The 18,824-nt window shown below is 39.1% G+C and overlaps 1 protein-coding gene across 16 annotated transcripts in view; it reads right to left on the bottom strand.

Moving 5' to 3' along the window:
- Positions 1 to 18,824, bottom strand: part of LOC114136412 (NACHT, LRR and PYD domains-containing protein 14-like) — a 337,230-nt gene that overhangs the window by 299,047 nt on the left and 19,359 nt on the right. For 2 of the 16 annotated variants that reach the window (XM_028004306.1, XM_028004307.1), the window contains exon 1: positions 3,460 to 4,754. The exons of 8 other annotated variants lie outside the window; for them this stretch is intronic. Coding sequence is in view for 2 of the 8 variants with exons in the window: in XM_028004304.1 (XP_027860105.1) it covers positions 7,598 to 7,604; positions 8,548 to 8,718; positions 10,469 to 10,642; positions 11,211 to 11,387; positions 12,924 to 13,100 (706 nt within the window). In the remaining 6 variants the exon portion in view is untranslated. Of the gene's footprint in view, positions 1 to 3,459; positions 4,758 to 7,120; positions 7,605 to 8,547; positions 8,719 to 10,468; positions 10,643 to 11,210; positions 11,388 to 12,923; positions 13,101 to 18,824 lie in introns of those variants that run through there. 6 more of the 16 variants (XM_028004304.1, XM_028004311.1, XR_003593793.1 and 3 more) reach the window with 6 other exon arrangements.

Raw genomic sequence — 18,824 nt, 5'->3', positions numbered from 1 at the left:
CAGCAGCTTAGAGAGACAAAGAGTTTCTCACTGCTGCAAGGAGAAACAAGAAGTCCAACTGGAAAAGAAAGAAGTCAGAGAGGAGGAAGAGAGGAAAATCTGTTGAGAGTTTAAATCTGGTTTGACTCCACAGATCAGAGAAACATCAGTTTCTGATGAACCCCAGACTGCTGAGGAAGGAGTGATGTGTCACATTTATGATTTAAATAATCAGAGAAACCAGTTTAACATGATGGAGTATTATGGACACACTAAGGAAATAAAATAGGAAAATACTAGAATAAAGTCAGAATATAACAACTTTATTCTCATAATATTATGAATTTCTTCCAAAAATAATTTCTATTTATCTTATTATGACCCTAATACTCTGTGATAGTTTACAAATGTTTTTGTTCTGGTTTTTCCTACTAAGATAAAAACAGTTCTGATCTTTAAAAGATTCATTCAGTTTTTATTTAGTTTCTATTCATGATGTCATTATTGCACACAATCAGATCATCTTTAGGTGTTAGTGCTGCCTAAAGGTGGGATCATGTGGGATCATGGTAGATCTCACAGTCGCAGTAACTAAGTTGTGGCACTTTGTTAAATATTTCTCTCATGAAATATAAATGTGTAATGTTGCCTTGTGTAACAACAATTTATAAGCAGCAACGTTTCACAATAAAGTTTTCATTTCAATGAATTTAATTTTCCGCCTGTCTAAATACTTTCTTGATCAGCCCATGAATTAAAATCATTTCAATAAAGCACTACCCCTACAAGGACCCCATGATAGACGCTCTTCTATCCGTCCTGCCTAGAGGCGATGCTCACACCGATGCTCTATGGTAGGAACATCTGACCAGGTAGCACAGATCGTCACTGTTCTGCCGACTCGGGCCGCTGTGGGCGTCCCTTGATTTGATCGGTTAGAAAAAGCTCCAGAGACCCATAAGAGACACGGAGGAACATGGAGCTGCAACACTGACCTCTATTAACAAGTGAACAACCTGGAGCTCAACACCAGCAAGACCAAGGAGGTCACAGTGGACCACAGCAGGTCCAGGAGGACAGAGCACAACCTGTTACAATTCAGGTGGAGGTGGTGGAGTGCGTAGGTAGACAACATCAGATTCCTGGGCGTCCACATCACCTCGGACCCGACCCGGTCACTGAACACCTCTGTTCTGACGAGGAAGGCCCAACAAAGACTCTTCTTCCTCAGGAAGTAGAACAGGGCTGGACTTCCTGCTCAGTGGCTCAAGAACTTCTACAGAGCCGTGATGGAGAGCATCCTCTGCCTCAGCACGACTGGGTGGGACGACAACTGCAGCATCCAGGACAAAAGGACTTGGCCCGGGTGGTGAAAACGGCCCAGTGGATGGTGGGGAGTCAGTTACCAAACCTGGACCTAATATATACTGGCAGACTGCAAAGGAAGGCCAGTTGTGTTGCTGCTGATGATCCCACCCACCCAGGACACAAACTGTTTGTACCGCTACCGTCTGGGAAACGCTGCAGATACAGAAAGTGAACAACCACTTTATGGCTAAAGATCAGCTTTTCCCCAAGAGCTGAGAAATCAATCTGTCCACCTTCCATCCTCTCTGCCCCCTGCAGACACACCCACAGCCTAATGCTGCACCCTAAGGCCTGATTAAGACTTTATTTATTCATCTATTCATCACTGAGGGCACCACTCCAATTTCATTATGTAGAAACACAACAAAAATCTTATGTCTTAAAACCACAAGTTATTTCTGTCCTCCGTCTCAAAATGGAGTCTGATCTGAAGAACAAAGTTAGTTTCATTTTCTATGTCACACAGTCACATGACTTGTGTGTTTTCATCACTAACAGAAGCATCTAAAATCCTCATTTGATTTGTGGAATAAATATTTACAGTTAATAGTTCAGGTAGATTTTTTTGGCTCAAAGAAAATAATAAAGTTCAAAAACTTTCAGTATTTCTAGATTAACTCTCCTCTTACATTCGTTTCTGAGGTACAGCAATAATGTTCCTGGGTCAGTTTGACCTGTGGAGTGTTTAATCATGCTATAATGTCAGAAACCAAAATAATCCTCCAAAACATTTTTGTATCTGATTATTAACTCCAATACTAACCATTTCAATCAATATTTGTCCAATGATGTTTTTTAATTTCTCAGAAATTAAGGATCAATGACGACAACCTGCTCATTTACTCATTTGGACATAAAAAATGGAATTTACATTTTTAATGTCCACTGAAAAAAACCTAGACACAAAAAAACCAATAATTTCCTTGAAATTGATCTTTGGTAAATTTTTTATATTACAATTTTTTTCAATGGGTGATCTTTATAATTGAACTTGAGACACACAAACTGTTCCGGGTCAAATTGACCCGCTGATTAAAATCAAAACAAATAAGTCATGCAGAGAGTATTTATGTTTTCCTCCATTTCTGCTGAGTGTCACTCAGTGTGGGTGGAGTTTGTCCACAGGAACAGAAAAGATTCCTGTCAACAGTTGCATGAACATTTTCTGCTTTCTCGCAGTTTCCTAGTGAAGTAAAGAGAGTAGTGAGGGGGTGGGCTTGTGTTTGTGTTTGTGTGTGTGTGTGTGTGTGTGTGTGTGTGTGTGTGTGTGTGTGTGTGTGTGTGTGTGCGTGTGGTTTGTTGTGTGTGTGTGTGTGTGTGCGTGTGGTTTGTGTGTGTGTGTGTGTGTGTGTGTGTGTGTGTGTGTGTGTTTGTGTGTGTGTTTGTGTGTTTGTGTGTGTGTGTGTGGGTGTGTGCGTGTGTGTTTGTGTGTGTGTGTGTGTGTGTGTGTGTGTGTTTGTGTGTTTGTGTGTGTGTGTGTGTGTGTGTGTGTGTGTGTGTGTGTGTGTGTGTGTGTGTGTGTGTGTGTGTGTGTGTGTGGGTGTGTGCGTGTGTGTTTGTGTGTGTGTGTGTGTGTGTGTGTTGTGTGTTTGTGTGTGTGTGTGTGTGTGTGTGTTTGTGTGTTTGTGTGTGTGTGTGTGTGTGTGTGTGTGTGTGGTGAAAAATGGTTCGTAGCTGCAAGGAAACATAACAGGAGGGTTAAGAGATTCTGTAGTCAGACAAGTTCATCTACATTCTCATGAGCCTCTACTGGCAAAACAAACCTGTTCATCAACATTCAGATCATAAAGTCCCAACAGGCGAGATTATAATCTCATTGTTAAACAGTTTTGACGTCTTTAACAGGCGTCAAAACTTAAAGACGTTTATTTCCAGAGTTAAAGTGACAAACTTTCTATTCAGAGCATTAAATGACAGCAGCGCAATAATATATCTGACATTAAACCACTTTTACACAAACAGAGAGATTATATTTAAACAGCGGAAGTTGCTGCTCAGATTAGTTCAAACTGGGACTGAAAAGTTCGGTCTGTTCTCGCTTCTCTGACCCGGAAACAGAGAAAAGCTTGAAAACGGGTCAGAACCAATTTTATAGAAAGTGTGTGTACTCACTGGATCTGCTGCTGAGATGTCTGCGTCACACAATGGAGGCGCTGCAGGTGATCAGCTTGATACAGGTGAGGAGGAGGAGGAGCTCACCTTCTGATGTGTACACTGTAAAAAATATCTGGACAATTTAAAGTATTTTTTAAAAATACCAACAGTTACAGACTGTAACATGAAAAACATTATATTACAGTAGAAAATACATGAGAATCACCATAACTCAAGAAACATAAATTTCACATAATTTTTAGTTAAAAACACAGAAATTTATTGTGTAAATATTAGAAGTTGTAAAACTCATTGAAAAATACTGTAATATTTCCAGCAGTTAATTATAATAAAATTAACAGCAGTAATCAGCCAACATTACAGATCTAGCTGATTTATATCTACGATGTAAAACCATAAACCAGACTGAAAAAACATTTTAGAGAAAATAATGCTGCTATGATATTTTGGTTTATTTTTTAATAATGAATTTTATTCTCTTTATTGATCAAATTGAAATCTCAAAGGGCGTATTCACACATCGCCATCGGCCTTCTGACCAACACCAGCAGGGAAGGAGGTGAAGTGTCTCACCGACCCAAACGACGAGGCGGGTCGACCCGAATCCATCTGCAAGGTTTACAGTTAATGCAGTTTCTGTTATTTGTCCTGTAAACTCAGAGTCTCCAGTTTGAACTGAAGTTAGCAACTTTAACCAACTGATAAGAAAAGTTTCCATTAGTTTCTGTGAGCCACCATGTTTATTTACATGCATTGCAGCTGGAAGGAAAGAGACATTTTTACTATATGGAGAATTTAATGCTCATTTTTCCAGATGCAACATTTCCATTAACGTTTCTGTAGAGTCGAAATATCGTTCAAATAGTTAGCAGTTATTTAATATAGATATACAGCATTTAGATGTTTCAAATATTATTCCAGGTCTACATTAGACTGCATAAGCTCAGAGTTATTATTAATGGCAGAAGCAACTTTTTCAGGTTTGGTTCTCATTCATTATTAAACGACAGTTTTGTCTCAAAGCCATAAGTTTGGACAGCAGTTATCTGAACTAAACGCTGTTTTAGTTCATTTACTGAAGGAAAACGTGAAACAAAGATTCTGTGTTCAACCAACTTTTTAACCCAGAGGGGTCAGAGGTCATGGTTCCTCTCAGCCATTAAAACCACTGTTTGAGATGTGATGTCAGCCTTGAACAAAGTCGGCTCTTGTTTCCATGTTTGGACTGAAATGATGTTTCCAGATTAGAGCAGAAGAATAAAACCGCTTCATGACCTTCTGATGTTCAGGAACCAGAAAAACCTGGAAAAACCTGGAAAAACCTGGAAACTTTAAAAACTCCAGCAGAGCCGCTTTCTACAACCAACACAGATACCAGATCACCATGACAACCAGCTCACCGTTACAAGCTAACGGGTCAGAACCACAGGCCCCGCCCCCAGAACACCAGCTGTAATTCATCCAATCATCAGTCAAACGCCGCTGGAAGCTCCGCCCCATTTCAGGTTTATCATTTCTCCAGGTTTTCCAATAAGAACATAGAAACTGTTCAGTTCTGGTTCTGCAAACTGTGAGGGAGCCGGTCTCTGAACACCTGAGGGTCTCCATGGTTCAAACTGGACCAGCAGCTGAGAAACGGGTTTCAGCCCGAGACCCTTCAGCTTCTTCAGCTCTCAGTTTCATTTCATGCTGATGGTTTTCCAGATGGGGTTTCTTTAAAAGGCCTCTGATCTTCTGCAGCTCCATCCTGCCGTCATTTATCAACCAAACACCCAGATGTTTGAACGTCTCAGCCGGAGTCTGAGATCCATCCCGACCTGGAGGCAGCGGTCCAAAAGGTTCTGAACCCTGAGCTGAACCTCAGCAAACAGCTTCACTTTGGCCTGGAACCACTTCAGGCCACATGAGGGTCACAGTCTGAACACAAACAGAACCACATCATCTGCAGAAAGTCACACTGGTTCCAGGTTCCCTTCTAGATCCGGTCCAGAAAGAACAGCAATAGAACCAGGAGCAAAAAGCACCTGATGGAGCACAAGCTGCACAGGAGGAAAACTCAGCTTGGTGCTGCTGATTCTGCAGGATCTAAAGGAAACAAAGAGACCAAAGCAGAGAAAACAACCTGAAGGTTTCCATGGAAACAGATCTAACCAGAACTTCAGAACCGCTTGAATCATTCTGTGATGAACTGAACAGGGAGAACCTCTGAGTTAGATGAGGCGGTTCTGATCCATGATGAGATTCAGCTCATTGTTCAGCTGCAGCAGATGAACTGTTCATGAGATGAACTGTTCAGATGAACTGTTCAGCCGATAAAAGTCCGTTTGTTCCGCAGAGACGGAAAGAGGAAAAGCGGCTCCAGCTGGAGTTGAAGCGTTTTTAAAGAAACAGCCGCTGAGAGAGAAGAGAGAGGAAGTGTGGCTGTTTCTCTGAGCGGAGCTCCGAGGCTGGATGCTGCTCACGCTGAGCTCAGGAGTCAAGCTGGAGACAACCGAGACAACGGAAGGAAGCCGGGCCCTGACCTTTCAAAGTAAGAGCGGAAGTAAAGCCATTAAATGGAGGAAGGGGGGAAAAAAGCTAATTTAGCAATGAATAAGTTGAATTAATACGTTTATTGTAAAAAATGATGTATCAAACCACAAGTAAAAATATTTTTCTTCCTTTATTTAAGAGTTTTATTTAATGTTATGTAAATCAGTAGTTGATCAGCTCAATTAAAAGCAAAATAGTGGTTTAATATAATAAAATGTAACAAAGTGTCCAAAATGTTTTCTGTTGTGAAATTATGACATCTGATCAACATCCTGGACTTTATGGAAAAATATTAACAATAAATTGTCATGTTTCTCTTTTCTGTCGCTCATTTGACAAGAATGGCATCAAATGAAATAAACTGTAAAACAGTTTTAATAAGTTTCACTGCTAACTGGATCAAGCCTGAATTCTCCAAGTCATAATAAACAATAATTAATAACTTGAAGAGAATTACAGTTCTTACTAATATACTTTTAAAAATGAATCACTTGTGATTAAGTTGTTCTCACAATTCATGTTAATAACAAACCAACCCGTTTTCTTCTTCTGTCCTGATTATTTCTCTCTTTTTCTCTCTATTCTCACAGCTGAATCACATGAACTTTGTTAAATATTTAATAAATAAAGCAGTGAAACCACATTTAAAAAACATGAAATTTAAAATGATACTTTTTGAATAACATCTGGACGCTGCAGCTGATCAGTTAGACGCGCTGTAGTCGACTGAGTGAAGATATTTAAACTCAAGTTTATCAAGTTACATTATTTTTTTATGATTCACTATCTGGTTAAACAATAAAATTAGTTTGTTTTTCTCACTATAATCAATTATATTAGATGAAGCTACATTTGCAGGACAACAGTGACCTTTTATTTTGTTAGTAACTTAAACTAACATGAATATTTAAGAGCTTCTCATTACTGTAACATAATGTTTCAAACAGTAATAAATTGTTTTTAGTGTGTTTACTAGTTATCATTAGTTAAATATTGTTTAGTTTTTACTAGTCGTAGATTCAGTTTTTTATACTTTTGGTAAATTTCAGGTGCAAAATTCAAAAAGTCAAAGTTTTATATTGTGATTATGAAAACATGGATTGAGTAATGAAAGCTCAGCAGAAAATACCAGGAAATTAAAATATTTATTTAAAATCATCAGTAAAAGTTGCATCATTTCCTCACTGAGTCGTTTACAGCAGCAGACAGAAAGACCAGAGCTGCACAACATCAGAAACTGAATTCAAATGAAGCAAACATGCAGCCTGGAAACGGCTGAACTGAAATATGTTTCATATTTCTGCTTCCAGGATGAAAATGAATCAGAGAAAAATGATCAACTTTAAAAACTAAATCAAGTTCAGATCAAAACTCCATGAAGCCTCTAAATGGAGCCGAGTTACAATTTCATCTTCATCGATCCAAAGAGAAAAACAATATCAGATACAAAATGACAGACAGGAGGAAATAAACAGGAAGAAATCATTTAGGTCAAAGGTCATCATGATCCAGTCAGAGTCTCTTTAGACTCAAACTGCTGCAGCTTCAACCTCTGAGGATCAGCAGGAAACAGAGACGATTCTCTTCTTTATAAAGTTAATCATCAAAACCTGCAGAGAGAAGAAAGATGCAGAGATCAGATCAGTGAGTTTCCAGCTTCTCTCCAGCAGCAGTCAGTGACGCAGCACATCCAGGAGAAAGAGCAGCAGGGCCTTCAGTCCTGTTCAGAGCAGCTTCCTTTCAGCTCTCATCTTAACGTGTTGCAGTGAACACACTGAGCTCCAAGCTCACACACCTACACACACTTTCAGCATCCAGTCTGCTTCCTCTGCAGGTTCCACTCAAGTCCACAGTGGAAACAAACTGCTGAGATTCCTGAAGGCTTCACTGCTGCTGCAACACTGGAGGATGGATTTGCTGCTGCTGCATTTAGACACAAACTGCTGCTGATCAACATCTCATCTGCTGCTGGAACATCAGCTGACTGACCAACATGGAGGCTGTCCCTGAACACATCTGGATGAGACTGAGGACAGGAGGACACATGTCCAGATGTGAGGAGTGGACTTGAGCAGAAAGAGCAGCTGCTGACTAAATGAATGATGGTTTGTGAAATCAGAGCCAGTGGTTTCCAGGCTGCAGTCAGACTGATCTCAGAGCTGTGACCAACATCAACCTGATCACTTGTTTCCTGTTGAACTGAGAGAACAAGCAGATCTGAGATCAGATCTGCTGCTGCCACAGTTTGATGAATGAGGACCACTGTCTCTAGACATGTTGGACGGCTGGACGCTGGAGTCCAGCTGGACTTCCTGGAGACATGGACACAGCAACAACACTCATCTTCACACCAACACAAACACAGGAACACAGCAAGCTGCTGCTCCTCTGATTGGCTGATTGCTGTTTCTGTGTCCAATCAGGAAGCCTGAACCATTCTCCTCCCACTGAGAAGCTGCAGCTTTACTGGGAACACTGGATCTTTGCTTTGATAGGAACTGGTTTAGTTCAATATGCTGACAGCAGCTGGAATCACTGCAAACATTTACTTACAAATAATCGATTTGTTTGTCTGGACTGGTTACAAGATCCTCCAGCTGTTGAACATCTGACTCCTTCAGGCCGTTTCCTCTCAGGTTTAGTTGAGTCAGATGGAGGCTGTTGGACTTCAGAGCTGAGACCAGATAATCACAGCTGATCTGTGACAACCTGCAGCTGAGCAACCTGGATAAAGAATAAAAGATGTGAGCTGAAGCCAACAGGATGCAGGTTAACCAGTCCAACAGAACCAGCTAAAGAGTCTCATAAATATTAATGCCAACATGCTGCTGCTGACTTCAGCTCTTAAACTCTGTCAGCTCCATTAATACAAATTGAGCTTCTACAGCCAAATGAGTCAACTTTCACAGAAAACAAACAAATAAGTAAGAACTTGGAAAAAATATGAACAAATATAATAAAATGCTGATTAATTCAACTATTTTAATTCTTCAACATTCATAAAACATGATGTCATGGAGAATATTTGAAGTAAAACTGACATTAAGAGGCTAAATACACAGAAAGTAAAGCTGGTATTGTCTCTTATTTGAGTCTCTTTGTCACTAAACTCATTACAGACTCACACAAAACTGTTAAACCACCAATCAGTGAGTAGATCCAGGGAATAACTGAGGCAGATATTCATTCAAATAAAATACAACACATTTCCTTTTCAGTGGAAAGATGTAAATATTCATAGAAATATGAAATGAATGTTTTAAAGTTAATCAGCTTTGCTTCTTATTTCTATTCAAGCCATTTGATGACAGGCCATTAAAACAAGAAAATGATTCTCTGTATGAAAATCAAAACATACAGGGACTAAAATCGTAGTCTATGTGCCAGGACACTGAATCCTAACAATGCCTCCTGTTGGTTGATATGAACCTTGATGTCCATATCAACCAAATCTGTCGGTGTTACTTAGAGATGCTATTTCAGTGCCCAGAACTCTCATATCCCCATATTTGACCGATATCTAACTTTCTCAGGGCAGTCTGAAAGGTCCAATTCCAATCTTTTCACTTTGTGCCACTTCCATAAATCAGATATGTATCTGGTAGTTTTCAAAGCATCTGCAGTGAGAATAGACGTTTTTGTCATTTATGTGACAGTCATAATTCTGCACCAAAAGAAGCCAGATACAGTGAAATGCAAAAACCTGACAAACCACAGCTGAAGCAAGCTGTGGCGACATGTAACTTTCTTTTCAGTGATTTTTTTTCTATTGCTTTGATCTTGTGACATTTTGTCGGTTCCTATTGCTCCACATCTCTAAAATTGACCCATAGATGGCCGATTTTATTATTACTTCTGTAAATAGGGTGTTGCTGTGTGATGTCTACAATTTTCTTCTGTGCATGCAGGTCACTTTGGGGCTGTAAATTGTTTACACACGTCTGAGTTTAATTAGTTATCTAAACAATCAAACAAACAAAAAGAAATGATTTCAGGAAGATAAAACTGTAACTGACCATCAAGACCTGCTGTGTGAATGGAGCTCTAACCTCATACAGAGGTGGAGAACGGGAACACCAAGTGTCTCCAGGACTAAAGTCTTAAAGAGTTTCTGGGATTCTTTCTCTGTTAAACACAGACGCCTATTTCATCTTAACATTATTAAAATAATGTTGCTGGGAACAGGAATTTCCTGCATTATCAGCTTTAAATTCATTGAATTCTAGAAAGTTTTTGATAATAGCTGCAACCCTACACTTAAATTTGACTCATTACTTCATGTTTTCTAGTTAATATTTAGTAAAGCATAGGAGAAAATATAAAAAAGAAAAACATTACCAAAACCAATCATTCAAGAAGAAAACAGAATTTACCGTGAAGATCCTCAGTGTGGATCAGTAAAATATCAGCCATATGTCTGCAGTTTAGAGTCTCTTTCACATCATATATAACACTAAACCAAAACTTATCTTACCTCAATGTGTGTAATTTACAGAGAGGAGTCAGTAGAAAACCACAGAGCTCCTTCACTCCAGCATCGTTGCAGTCATTAAGGCTAAGATCCAGTTCTCTGAGATGGGAGGGGTTGGACTTCAGAGCTGAGGCCAGAGCAGCACAGCTGATCTCTGACAAACTGCAGTCCTTCAATCTAAAACAAAGTCAAAACAAGTGAGCTAAAGTCAATGGGATACAGATTTAAACAGTCCAACAGAACCTTTTCAAAAAGCTCTTAATGACTAAATGCTGCTGCTTGAATAAACACCTGGGGAGCACCTGAGAACAGGAGCACCTGAGAACAGGAGCACCTGAGAACAGGAGCACCTGAGTCCTCTCCAGGACAGAAGTTTAGAAGGTTTTTGGGATTCTTACTGCATTCAACACTGCTGCCGATGTTGGCTCAACATTATTAGATAACCATTACTGGGAATGGGAGCAGGAATTCCCAACATTATCAACTTTAATTTCATTGGATTTTGGGAAGTTATGGATAGTAACAAGTTCACACTGAAATTCAACTCCTTGATTCATGTTTTCTGGTTTTTTATTAAATCATGGGAGGAAAATAGACATTTTAATTGGAGCAAACCAGTGAGGAAGAAAACAGACCTTAACATGAAGATACTAAGTGTCAATCAAATTAATATCAGTTGTATGTTTACAATTTAGTGTCAACACATAATTTACATCATGAATATTAGCACTAAAGTACAACTTACATCAATATCTGCAGTCTGCATTCAGCAGTCTGTAGAAAACCACAGAGCTCCTTCACTCCAGCATCTTTCAGATCTCTGTTCCCACTCAGACCCAGTTCTGTAAGATGGGACGGGTTGGACTTCAGAGCTGAGGCCAGAGCAGCACAGCTGATCTCTGACAAACTGCACTTCCACAATCTGAATAAGGAACAAAACATGTGAGCTGAAGCTAATAGGATGCTGTTCTGAATGCATGTTCATGATGGAATGATAAGCCAAGACAAAATATCATGGTTTTACAGTATCACAGCAGTAGATTACAGATCTAAAATTTGCTATGTTGCATTTACTTGATGTGAGTGCATAAGAGATTAGTCTCTTAACTCTCCTGTTATGTTCATTTCTAAGGTACAGCAATAATGTTCCTGGGTCAATTTGACCTGTGGAGTGTTTAATCATGCAATACTGTCAGAAACCCAAAAATATTATAAAACATTTTTGTATCTGATTATTAACTCCAATGCTAACAATTTCAATCAATATTCGTGCAATGATGTTTTTTAATTTCTCACAAATAAAGGATCAATGACAACAATTTACTGATTTACTCATGAGTAAATCAGTAAAAATCAGCTGACAAAAAATACAATAATTATCATTGAAATAGATTTTTATAGATATTTTTATATTACATTTTGAATTTATTTTCAAGGAGTGGTCTTTATAATTGAACTTGAGACAAATATTCTGTTCTGGGCCAAATTGACCCAATGATTAAAGTCAAGACAAATTAGTTATCCAGAGAGTATTTATGTCCCCCCCAAACTTCTGCTGAGTGTCCAACTCAGTGTGGGTGGAGTTTGCCCACGGGAACGGAAAAGGTTCCAGTCAAAAGTTTCATGAACAGCTGCTTTCTCGCAGTTTCCTAGTGAAGTAAAGAGAATAGTGAGAAAGTGGGCGTGCACATGTGCATGTATGCGTGTGGTGTGTGTGTGTGTGTGTGTTGGTAAAATATGGTTCATAGTTTCAAAGAAACATATGGAATTGGACATTTTTTTACCCTTTTTTACCCAAAACATTTCGGGTCAAATTGACCCAAAATTGACCTGAATTTCATTTCATGGGTTACATTGACCCTATATGTACGCAAGTATCTATACGTACATATAGATGTAATATGGTTTTGTAATATGTAATGTGATTTTAACTTAACTTGAGTTGAGCAAATCTCAATCTCGTTGTAATCTGTTGATGACAACGACAAATAAATCTTATCTTATCTTTATAGATAAGCATAACTTTGTGTTTCTGTATATGGTCCCGGTACCAATTTAAACTAAAATGAATTAAAAGTCCATTCTTTATGTAAAGATGGGAATAAAAAATAAAAAAAATCAGGCATGAAAAAAAAATCTGACATAAAACAATTTCATTTTATCTTGCATGATCTGAATCTTTCCCATAATAATAACAAAATTAATTGTTATAAACTAACAAACTAGCAACATCTTGTGGCTTGGTTTCCAAAATGTACAATTGTTGTCCTACCCATTTAATGTGTGCAAAACTATAATATTCTAAAATCATTAAATATTTTATTTACAAGATAAAAGGTTTTACAAATTTAGACTGCAGGTTGTTTTTAAAGAAATTGTACTAAAATAAAATCATGAAAATAAATAAGTATTCAAATTTAAGTAATTGTTTTTAATTGGATAAACAGAAAAGGCAAACCTCAGAATGTTCACTTTGCACACTGGATTCTCCAGGATCTCACACAGATGTTTCATTCCACTGTCTCTCACTCCATAGATCTCACTTATTTCCAGCTCAGTCAAATGGCAGGGGTTCACCTTTAGAGCTGAGGCCACAACTTCACATTCAACCTCTGAGAGTCTACAGCCAGCAAGTCTGTGATTAGAGAAAAATAGGTCAGTTTAATTAAATCAAACAATTTATAATATACACACAGGTTAAAAATGGTAACTGTGATGCCATCATCTAATCTCATGTTTACTATGTTTGGCATGACAGTCTTCAGGCCCTTCAGATCATGGTTCTGGTTCTGGTCATGGTTCTGTTATGGTTCAGGTTATGCTTTGGCTGCAGACTCATAGTTTTGTTAAAATCTCCATTCATCCATATTGATGGAATCAGAGAAAATGAGCAACAGCTTAAAACAACCAAACACTTATGTTCACCAACACAGTAGGTTTTAGCAACAGCCATCTTGACTGCCTGTAAGCAAACTTCCATGTTTCTTTAACCTGAGTTCTGAGTGCTGTGTGCTGCAGGAACAATCTGGATGCACAGTATGTCTTCATGAAGATTAGCTAAAAATGATTCATTAGAAGATTCTAAGTCATTGACTCATTCCTGAGCTGATGGTGTAAAGCTGCATTGTAACCATCCTGGAACAGAGGCAAGGCTACCACAATCTGACCACTGCCCACAGGCAAGGCAGAAGTGCCTGTAGGTTCTCATCTAGCTACGATTCAAACCAAAACCCACTAGGACAATAATGTTGAATTAACATTCAAACAATAACAACATCTGGACTCACCGAGCCTTTTTGCAGTTCCTTAGGGCTGGAATCAATCTCAGGCATCCCTCCTCTGATGTGTTGTATTTCTTCAGGTCCAACTCTTCCAAAACATTTTCCGACATCTGCAGCATGTAGGCCAGAGCTGAGCACTGGATCTCTGAGAGTTTCTTTTCTGATCTATTATCTGATTTCAGGAACTGTTGGATCTCTTCATGAACTGAGATGTCCTTAATTTCCAAACAACAGTGGAAGATGTTGATGCTTCTCTCAGGAGAGATTTTATTGCTGTTCATCTCCTTCAGATTTTTGATGACTCTATGGATGGTTTCTGGACTATTCTCTGTTTGAACTGACACGCATCCTAAGAGTCTCTGATTGGACTCCACAGAGAGGCCATGAAGGAAGCAGACAAACAGATCCAGGTGGCCATTTTCACTGCTGAGAGATTTTTCCAAAATTCTCTTCATGAAGTCCTCCAGAGATGGTTCACTGTAATTTTGTTGCAGGATTCTCTCCATCGCATCCATTTTCTTGTCAGTGTCTTGTTCCCTCAGGAACTTCTCCACCACCTCTGTGTTCCTATTGGTAAAACAGTAGAACATGTAGACTGCAGCCAGAAACTCCTGAATACTCAGGTGAACAAAGCAGTAGACTGGTTTCTGGAAGATCAGATTCTCTCTTTTGAAGATCTCTGTACAGACTCCTGAGTACACCGAGGCCTCTGTGACATCCAGATCAAACTGCTCCAGGTCTTCTTGGTAGAACATGATGTTTCCTTTCTCCAGATGTTCAAATGCCAGCCTCCCCAGCTTAAGAAGAACTTCCTTGTCAGCTTCCATCAGCTCCTGTGGACTTGTCTCATGTCCTCCGTGGTACTTGTTCTTCTTCCTCTTTGTCTGGACCAGTAGGAAGTGTGAGTACATGTCAGTCATGGTCTTGGGCAGCTCTCCTCTCTGCTCTGAGGTCACCATGTTCTCCAGAACTGTAGCAGTGATCCAGCAGAAGACTGGGATTCCACACATGATGTGGAGGCTCCTGGAGGTCTTGATATGAGAGATGATTCTGCTGGACCGCTCTTCATCATTAAACCTCTTCCTGAAATACTCCTCCTTCTGGGCGTCAGTGAAGCCTCATACTTCTGTTATCCTGGAAATACATGAAGTGGGAATATGATTGGCTGCTGCAGGTCTGGAAGTTATCCAGATGAGAGCCGAGGGAAGCAGGTTCCCTCTGATGAGGTTTGTCAGGAGAACATTGACTGATGACTTCTGTGTGACGTCAGAAACCAGCTGACTGTTGTTGAAGTCCAGTGAAAGTCTGCTTTCATCCAAGCCATCAAAGATAAAGAGAAGTTTGCAGACAGCCAGTTGCTCTGCTGGGAGCTTCTGGAGGGTTGGATGGAAAACATGGAGCAGCGTGAGAAGACTGTGCTGCTCATCTCTGATCAAGTTCAGCTCCCTGAACGAAAGCAGAACCACCACACTGACATCTTGGTTCTCCAAGCCCTCTGCCCAGTCCAGAGTGAACTTCTGAACTGAGAAGGTTTTTCCAACACCAGCGACGCCATTGGTCAGAACCACTCTGATGGCTCCATGTTGGTCAGGGAAGGATTTAAAGATGTCATGGCACCTGATTGGAGTGCCATAAAGCTTTTGGATCTTGAAAGCTCTCTCCAGCTGCTTCACCTCATGTTGGGTATTAACCTCTTCACTTTGTCCCTCTGTGATGTAGAGATCAGTGTAGATCCTGTTGAGGAGGGTTCTACTTCCTGTTACATCACTTTCTTCAGTCACACATTCACATCTCCTCCTCAGACTGATCTTATGTTCCTGTAGAATCTCTTGCAGACCATCATATTCTAAAACAAAGAAGAAAACATATTTGTAGAAAAAACAGGACATTGTGTGATTTAGCTGGAATAAAACTATCTGGAACATGCCTTTTCTGAATCACAGACTGAGCTGAATGTGTTTATAGAACAATTAGGTTGGAAATGAGTGTTTCAATTATTACATGCTGCATATACACTGCAGCAAAAAATTTCCCAAAAAATGTTGTCACCAAAAGGTCATAGACACCAATATGTTGTTGGCCTGCTCTTAACTTTGATGTAGCACACGATAAGCCTCTACAATGTCACAAGATGTATTTTTAGACAGTTTTACATATGTATTCTTTTTTTTTTTTTTACCAATTTCTTGTATTGATGATGGGAGTCAGGGGCACCAAATAAGGGGGAAAGTTATGACTATTCTAAGGGCCCCTGACCGACAAGGGGCCCTCCGCAATTTATTTTTTATTTTATTTATTTTTTCATTTAAATAAAAAAAATTAAGGCCCAAAGAATTGGGGCCAATATGATTAATTACAAAATTAATCATATTGTGTTTTCTAAAATAGTTTTAAGCAGTAAAAGTCAAATGTTTACTGCTAAACATTTGCAGTAAATGTTTTGCCCCTCCCAAAAAGCAGACATCCATATTTGCACTGAGCACTTGATTTATGTCATGTTGATGCAAAATGTTTGCTCTTACTGCCATTTCCACACAGTTCCTCCTTCAAATTGCAGAATCCAGTTGAACTCCGCCTCACACAGCACCCCACCACATAATTCCCCCACTCACTCAGCTCGTTCAGACCAGCGGCAGCAGTAATTAGCAAAAACCTGGTGAAGTTGCGCATCTGCTGAACTAATCATATGAGCTACTTCTCAGTGCAATGCTGGTAAAAACATTGTTAAAGGCTTAATGGAGAAACATTGTTGTGATGACATGCTGAGAGCAGAGTTGGGAAGAGCACAAGCTTCAACTGAACTCAAGGTAACATAGTTACTTATTTGTGGTATAAAATGGTATCATATGTCTGTAAAATACATAATACTGCCCCTTTAAATATAGCCCTGAGTTCTACTGTTTGTTTTCTTTGATTTGATTACACTAAACCTATAAGTGATCACCAATCATGGTCAGTTGCTTTTTTTTACATTTCTTCCTCAAACACAATAGTTCTCCCCTATCCTTCCAGTTTTTAATAATGCAAAGGACAGTTAACCTAATTTTAGTGGTTTCTGCATTTAGCTTGGAGTTAAGTAACTAAATAATCAGCTGGAAGACGGTGGTCCATTGAGTAATTATCCAATTGGAAACTTATATCCATTTGCTCAGTTAAATTCAGTTGGTAACTTATTTTGGCAAGGTACTGAACAAATATATATGACTTGAAATATGCTATTTACTATCAGAGTCAATAAAGGCTTTTGTCTCTCAGACTTTCGTTCCTTCTTTTTATAAAGGCTTATGTGCAGCAGGTTGCTTTACCTATCTTTTTGTTTTCATGCATTAAAATGACCACCTGTTTTAAGACTCAACAGTTTTTCGGATTGAACATAAATTCCATTCAGTTCAGATTTAGCTAGAGAAATTTGGCTGAAATAATTGCTCACAGAAAAATTTTAAACTTTTCTTTTAAATCCAAAAGACATGAAATTATTTACACAGTTATTTACAATCTACAAATCAGAAGGAAACTCTGATTTGTAGATTTTCAGTCTAACCTGGCTCAAAGCTGCTCTGATTCAGCAGTCCAGTTCCTTCTCCACACTGGGGGCAGGAGGAGAGTCCAGATGGAGCAGACTGGTCCCACCTGATGCACTGTCTGCAGAACCAGTGTCCACAGCTGGTAGAGACCGGATCAATCAGAACCTTCTGACACAAAGCACAGCAGGACGGCTGCTCCTCCTCACCAACGCTGCTGCTCCTCTTCTTCTGTCTGTGAAGACATTTCTTTATCAATGAAATAGTTCAATAAAGCAGGGTGAAGCTGTCCTACAACAGCAGAAGTGCCTGAAGGTCCAACACAAACAAAGGACCAAAAGCTGAGTCAGAACATAACCTCAGAAAATTGGTGATCTCCATTTTGAGCATTTCATTGTTTCATATTTGGTGTCATGGATGATCTTTCTTTTGTTGCATTTGTCCATCTAAATTCTTTTCTGGGACAATAATCATTATTCTGTCTGAACCAGAGTAAAACTGCTTCCCTCAGAGGTGGAAATCTGACTCAAATCTAGATTCCAGCATAGAAAGCTGGATCCTTCGTTGATGGTATAAAATGGTGGCAGTAAACAGGACTCAGCCTCACTTGCACTTATCTTGGCAAATTGATGCTAAGATGCCAAGATATGAACCTTATTTTGTGATAGAGGATTATTTGGATAAAAAGAATCAGATGTCCAGCTATCTGGCTGCACACATTTTCCTATAAAAACCTTTCCTAATATAAAAGTTCCAGTGGTTTCCTCTTTTAGTGGACTTTGACACAATTTCAGAATCATTGCTCCTCACAGTCTTGGTTATTTTTATTTTGATGCAATGTTTTTAATCCATCATATATTCAGACCTTCATTCAAAACTCTACTGACTTATTGACTAATGTTCTTTGTGTTTAGTTATATGTTTAGATAAAAAATTAAGTTAAATTTTATTTATTTGCTGAATATCACCTAGTTTATATTAGATACATCTCTGTGGAGTCACATGAATCAGAAACTGTTTTCTTACTTTATGTCTGATGGTCCAGGTTCATTACTGAAGTATGGAGGTTTATCTTTGGAGCAGTCACTCTTCATAGAAGGACATCTGGATTCTGGAGGTTCTGCTCTGTCCTCCATTAGATCCCAACTTTCCGTTTTCTGGACTTCAGTCAGTCTGAGAGAGAACCAGAACCAGTCAGTTTATTTGAAACCTTTTCAGGTTTGAACTGGAATCAGATTCCAGGTCTGTATAAACATCAAGAGTGAGGTCTGATGTGAAAAAATTACAATTAGGTTACACCTGCTAGTTGTATTGCTATATGTTATTCTAAGTTCTGTATATTCCCACCAAGTTAAAACTATTTGGGTTACGTGTACAAAGTTGGACGTTGTTTTTCACAGCTGCATGGGAACCAGTCTGTTTCCCAGGCTTAGGATCCCTTTGTATAAAACTCATGTCTTGTCTCTGCCTGGCAGCTTTTCAGCCAGACCTGCTTCATTATTGATTGTCCTACAAGCTTCTCTGTATGGTGAACAATATATGAATAAACCTGATTGA

This window comes from Xiphophorus couchianus, chromosome 21 (genome assembly GCF_001444195.1).
Source record: "Xiphophorus couchianus chromosome 21, X_couchianus-1.0, whole genome shotgun sequence".
NCBI classification, from domain to species: Eukaryota; Metazoa; Chordata; class Actinopteri; order Cyprinodontiformes; family Poeciliidae; genus Xiphophorus; species Xiphophorus couchianus.
This window is presented reverse-complemented; position numbering and strand designations above follow the sequence as displayed.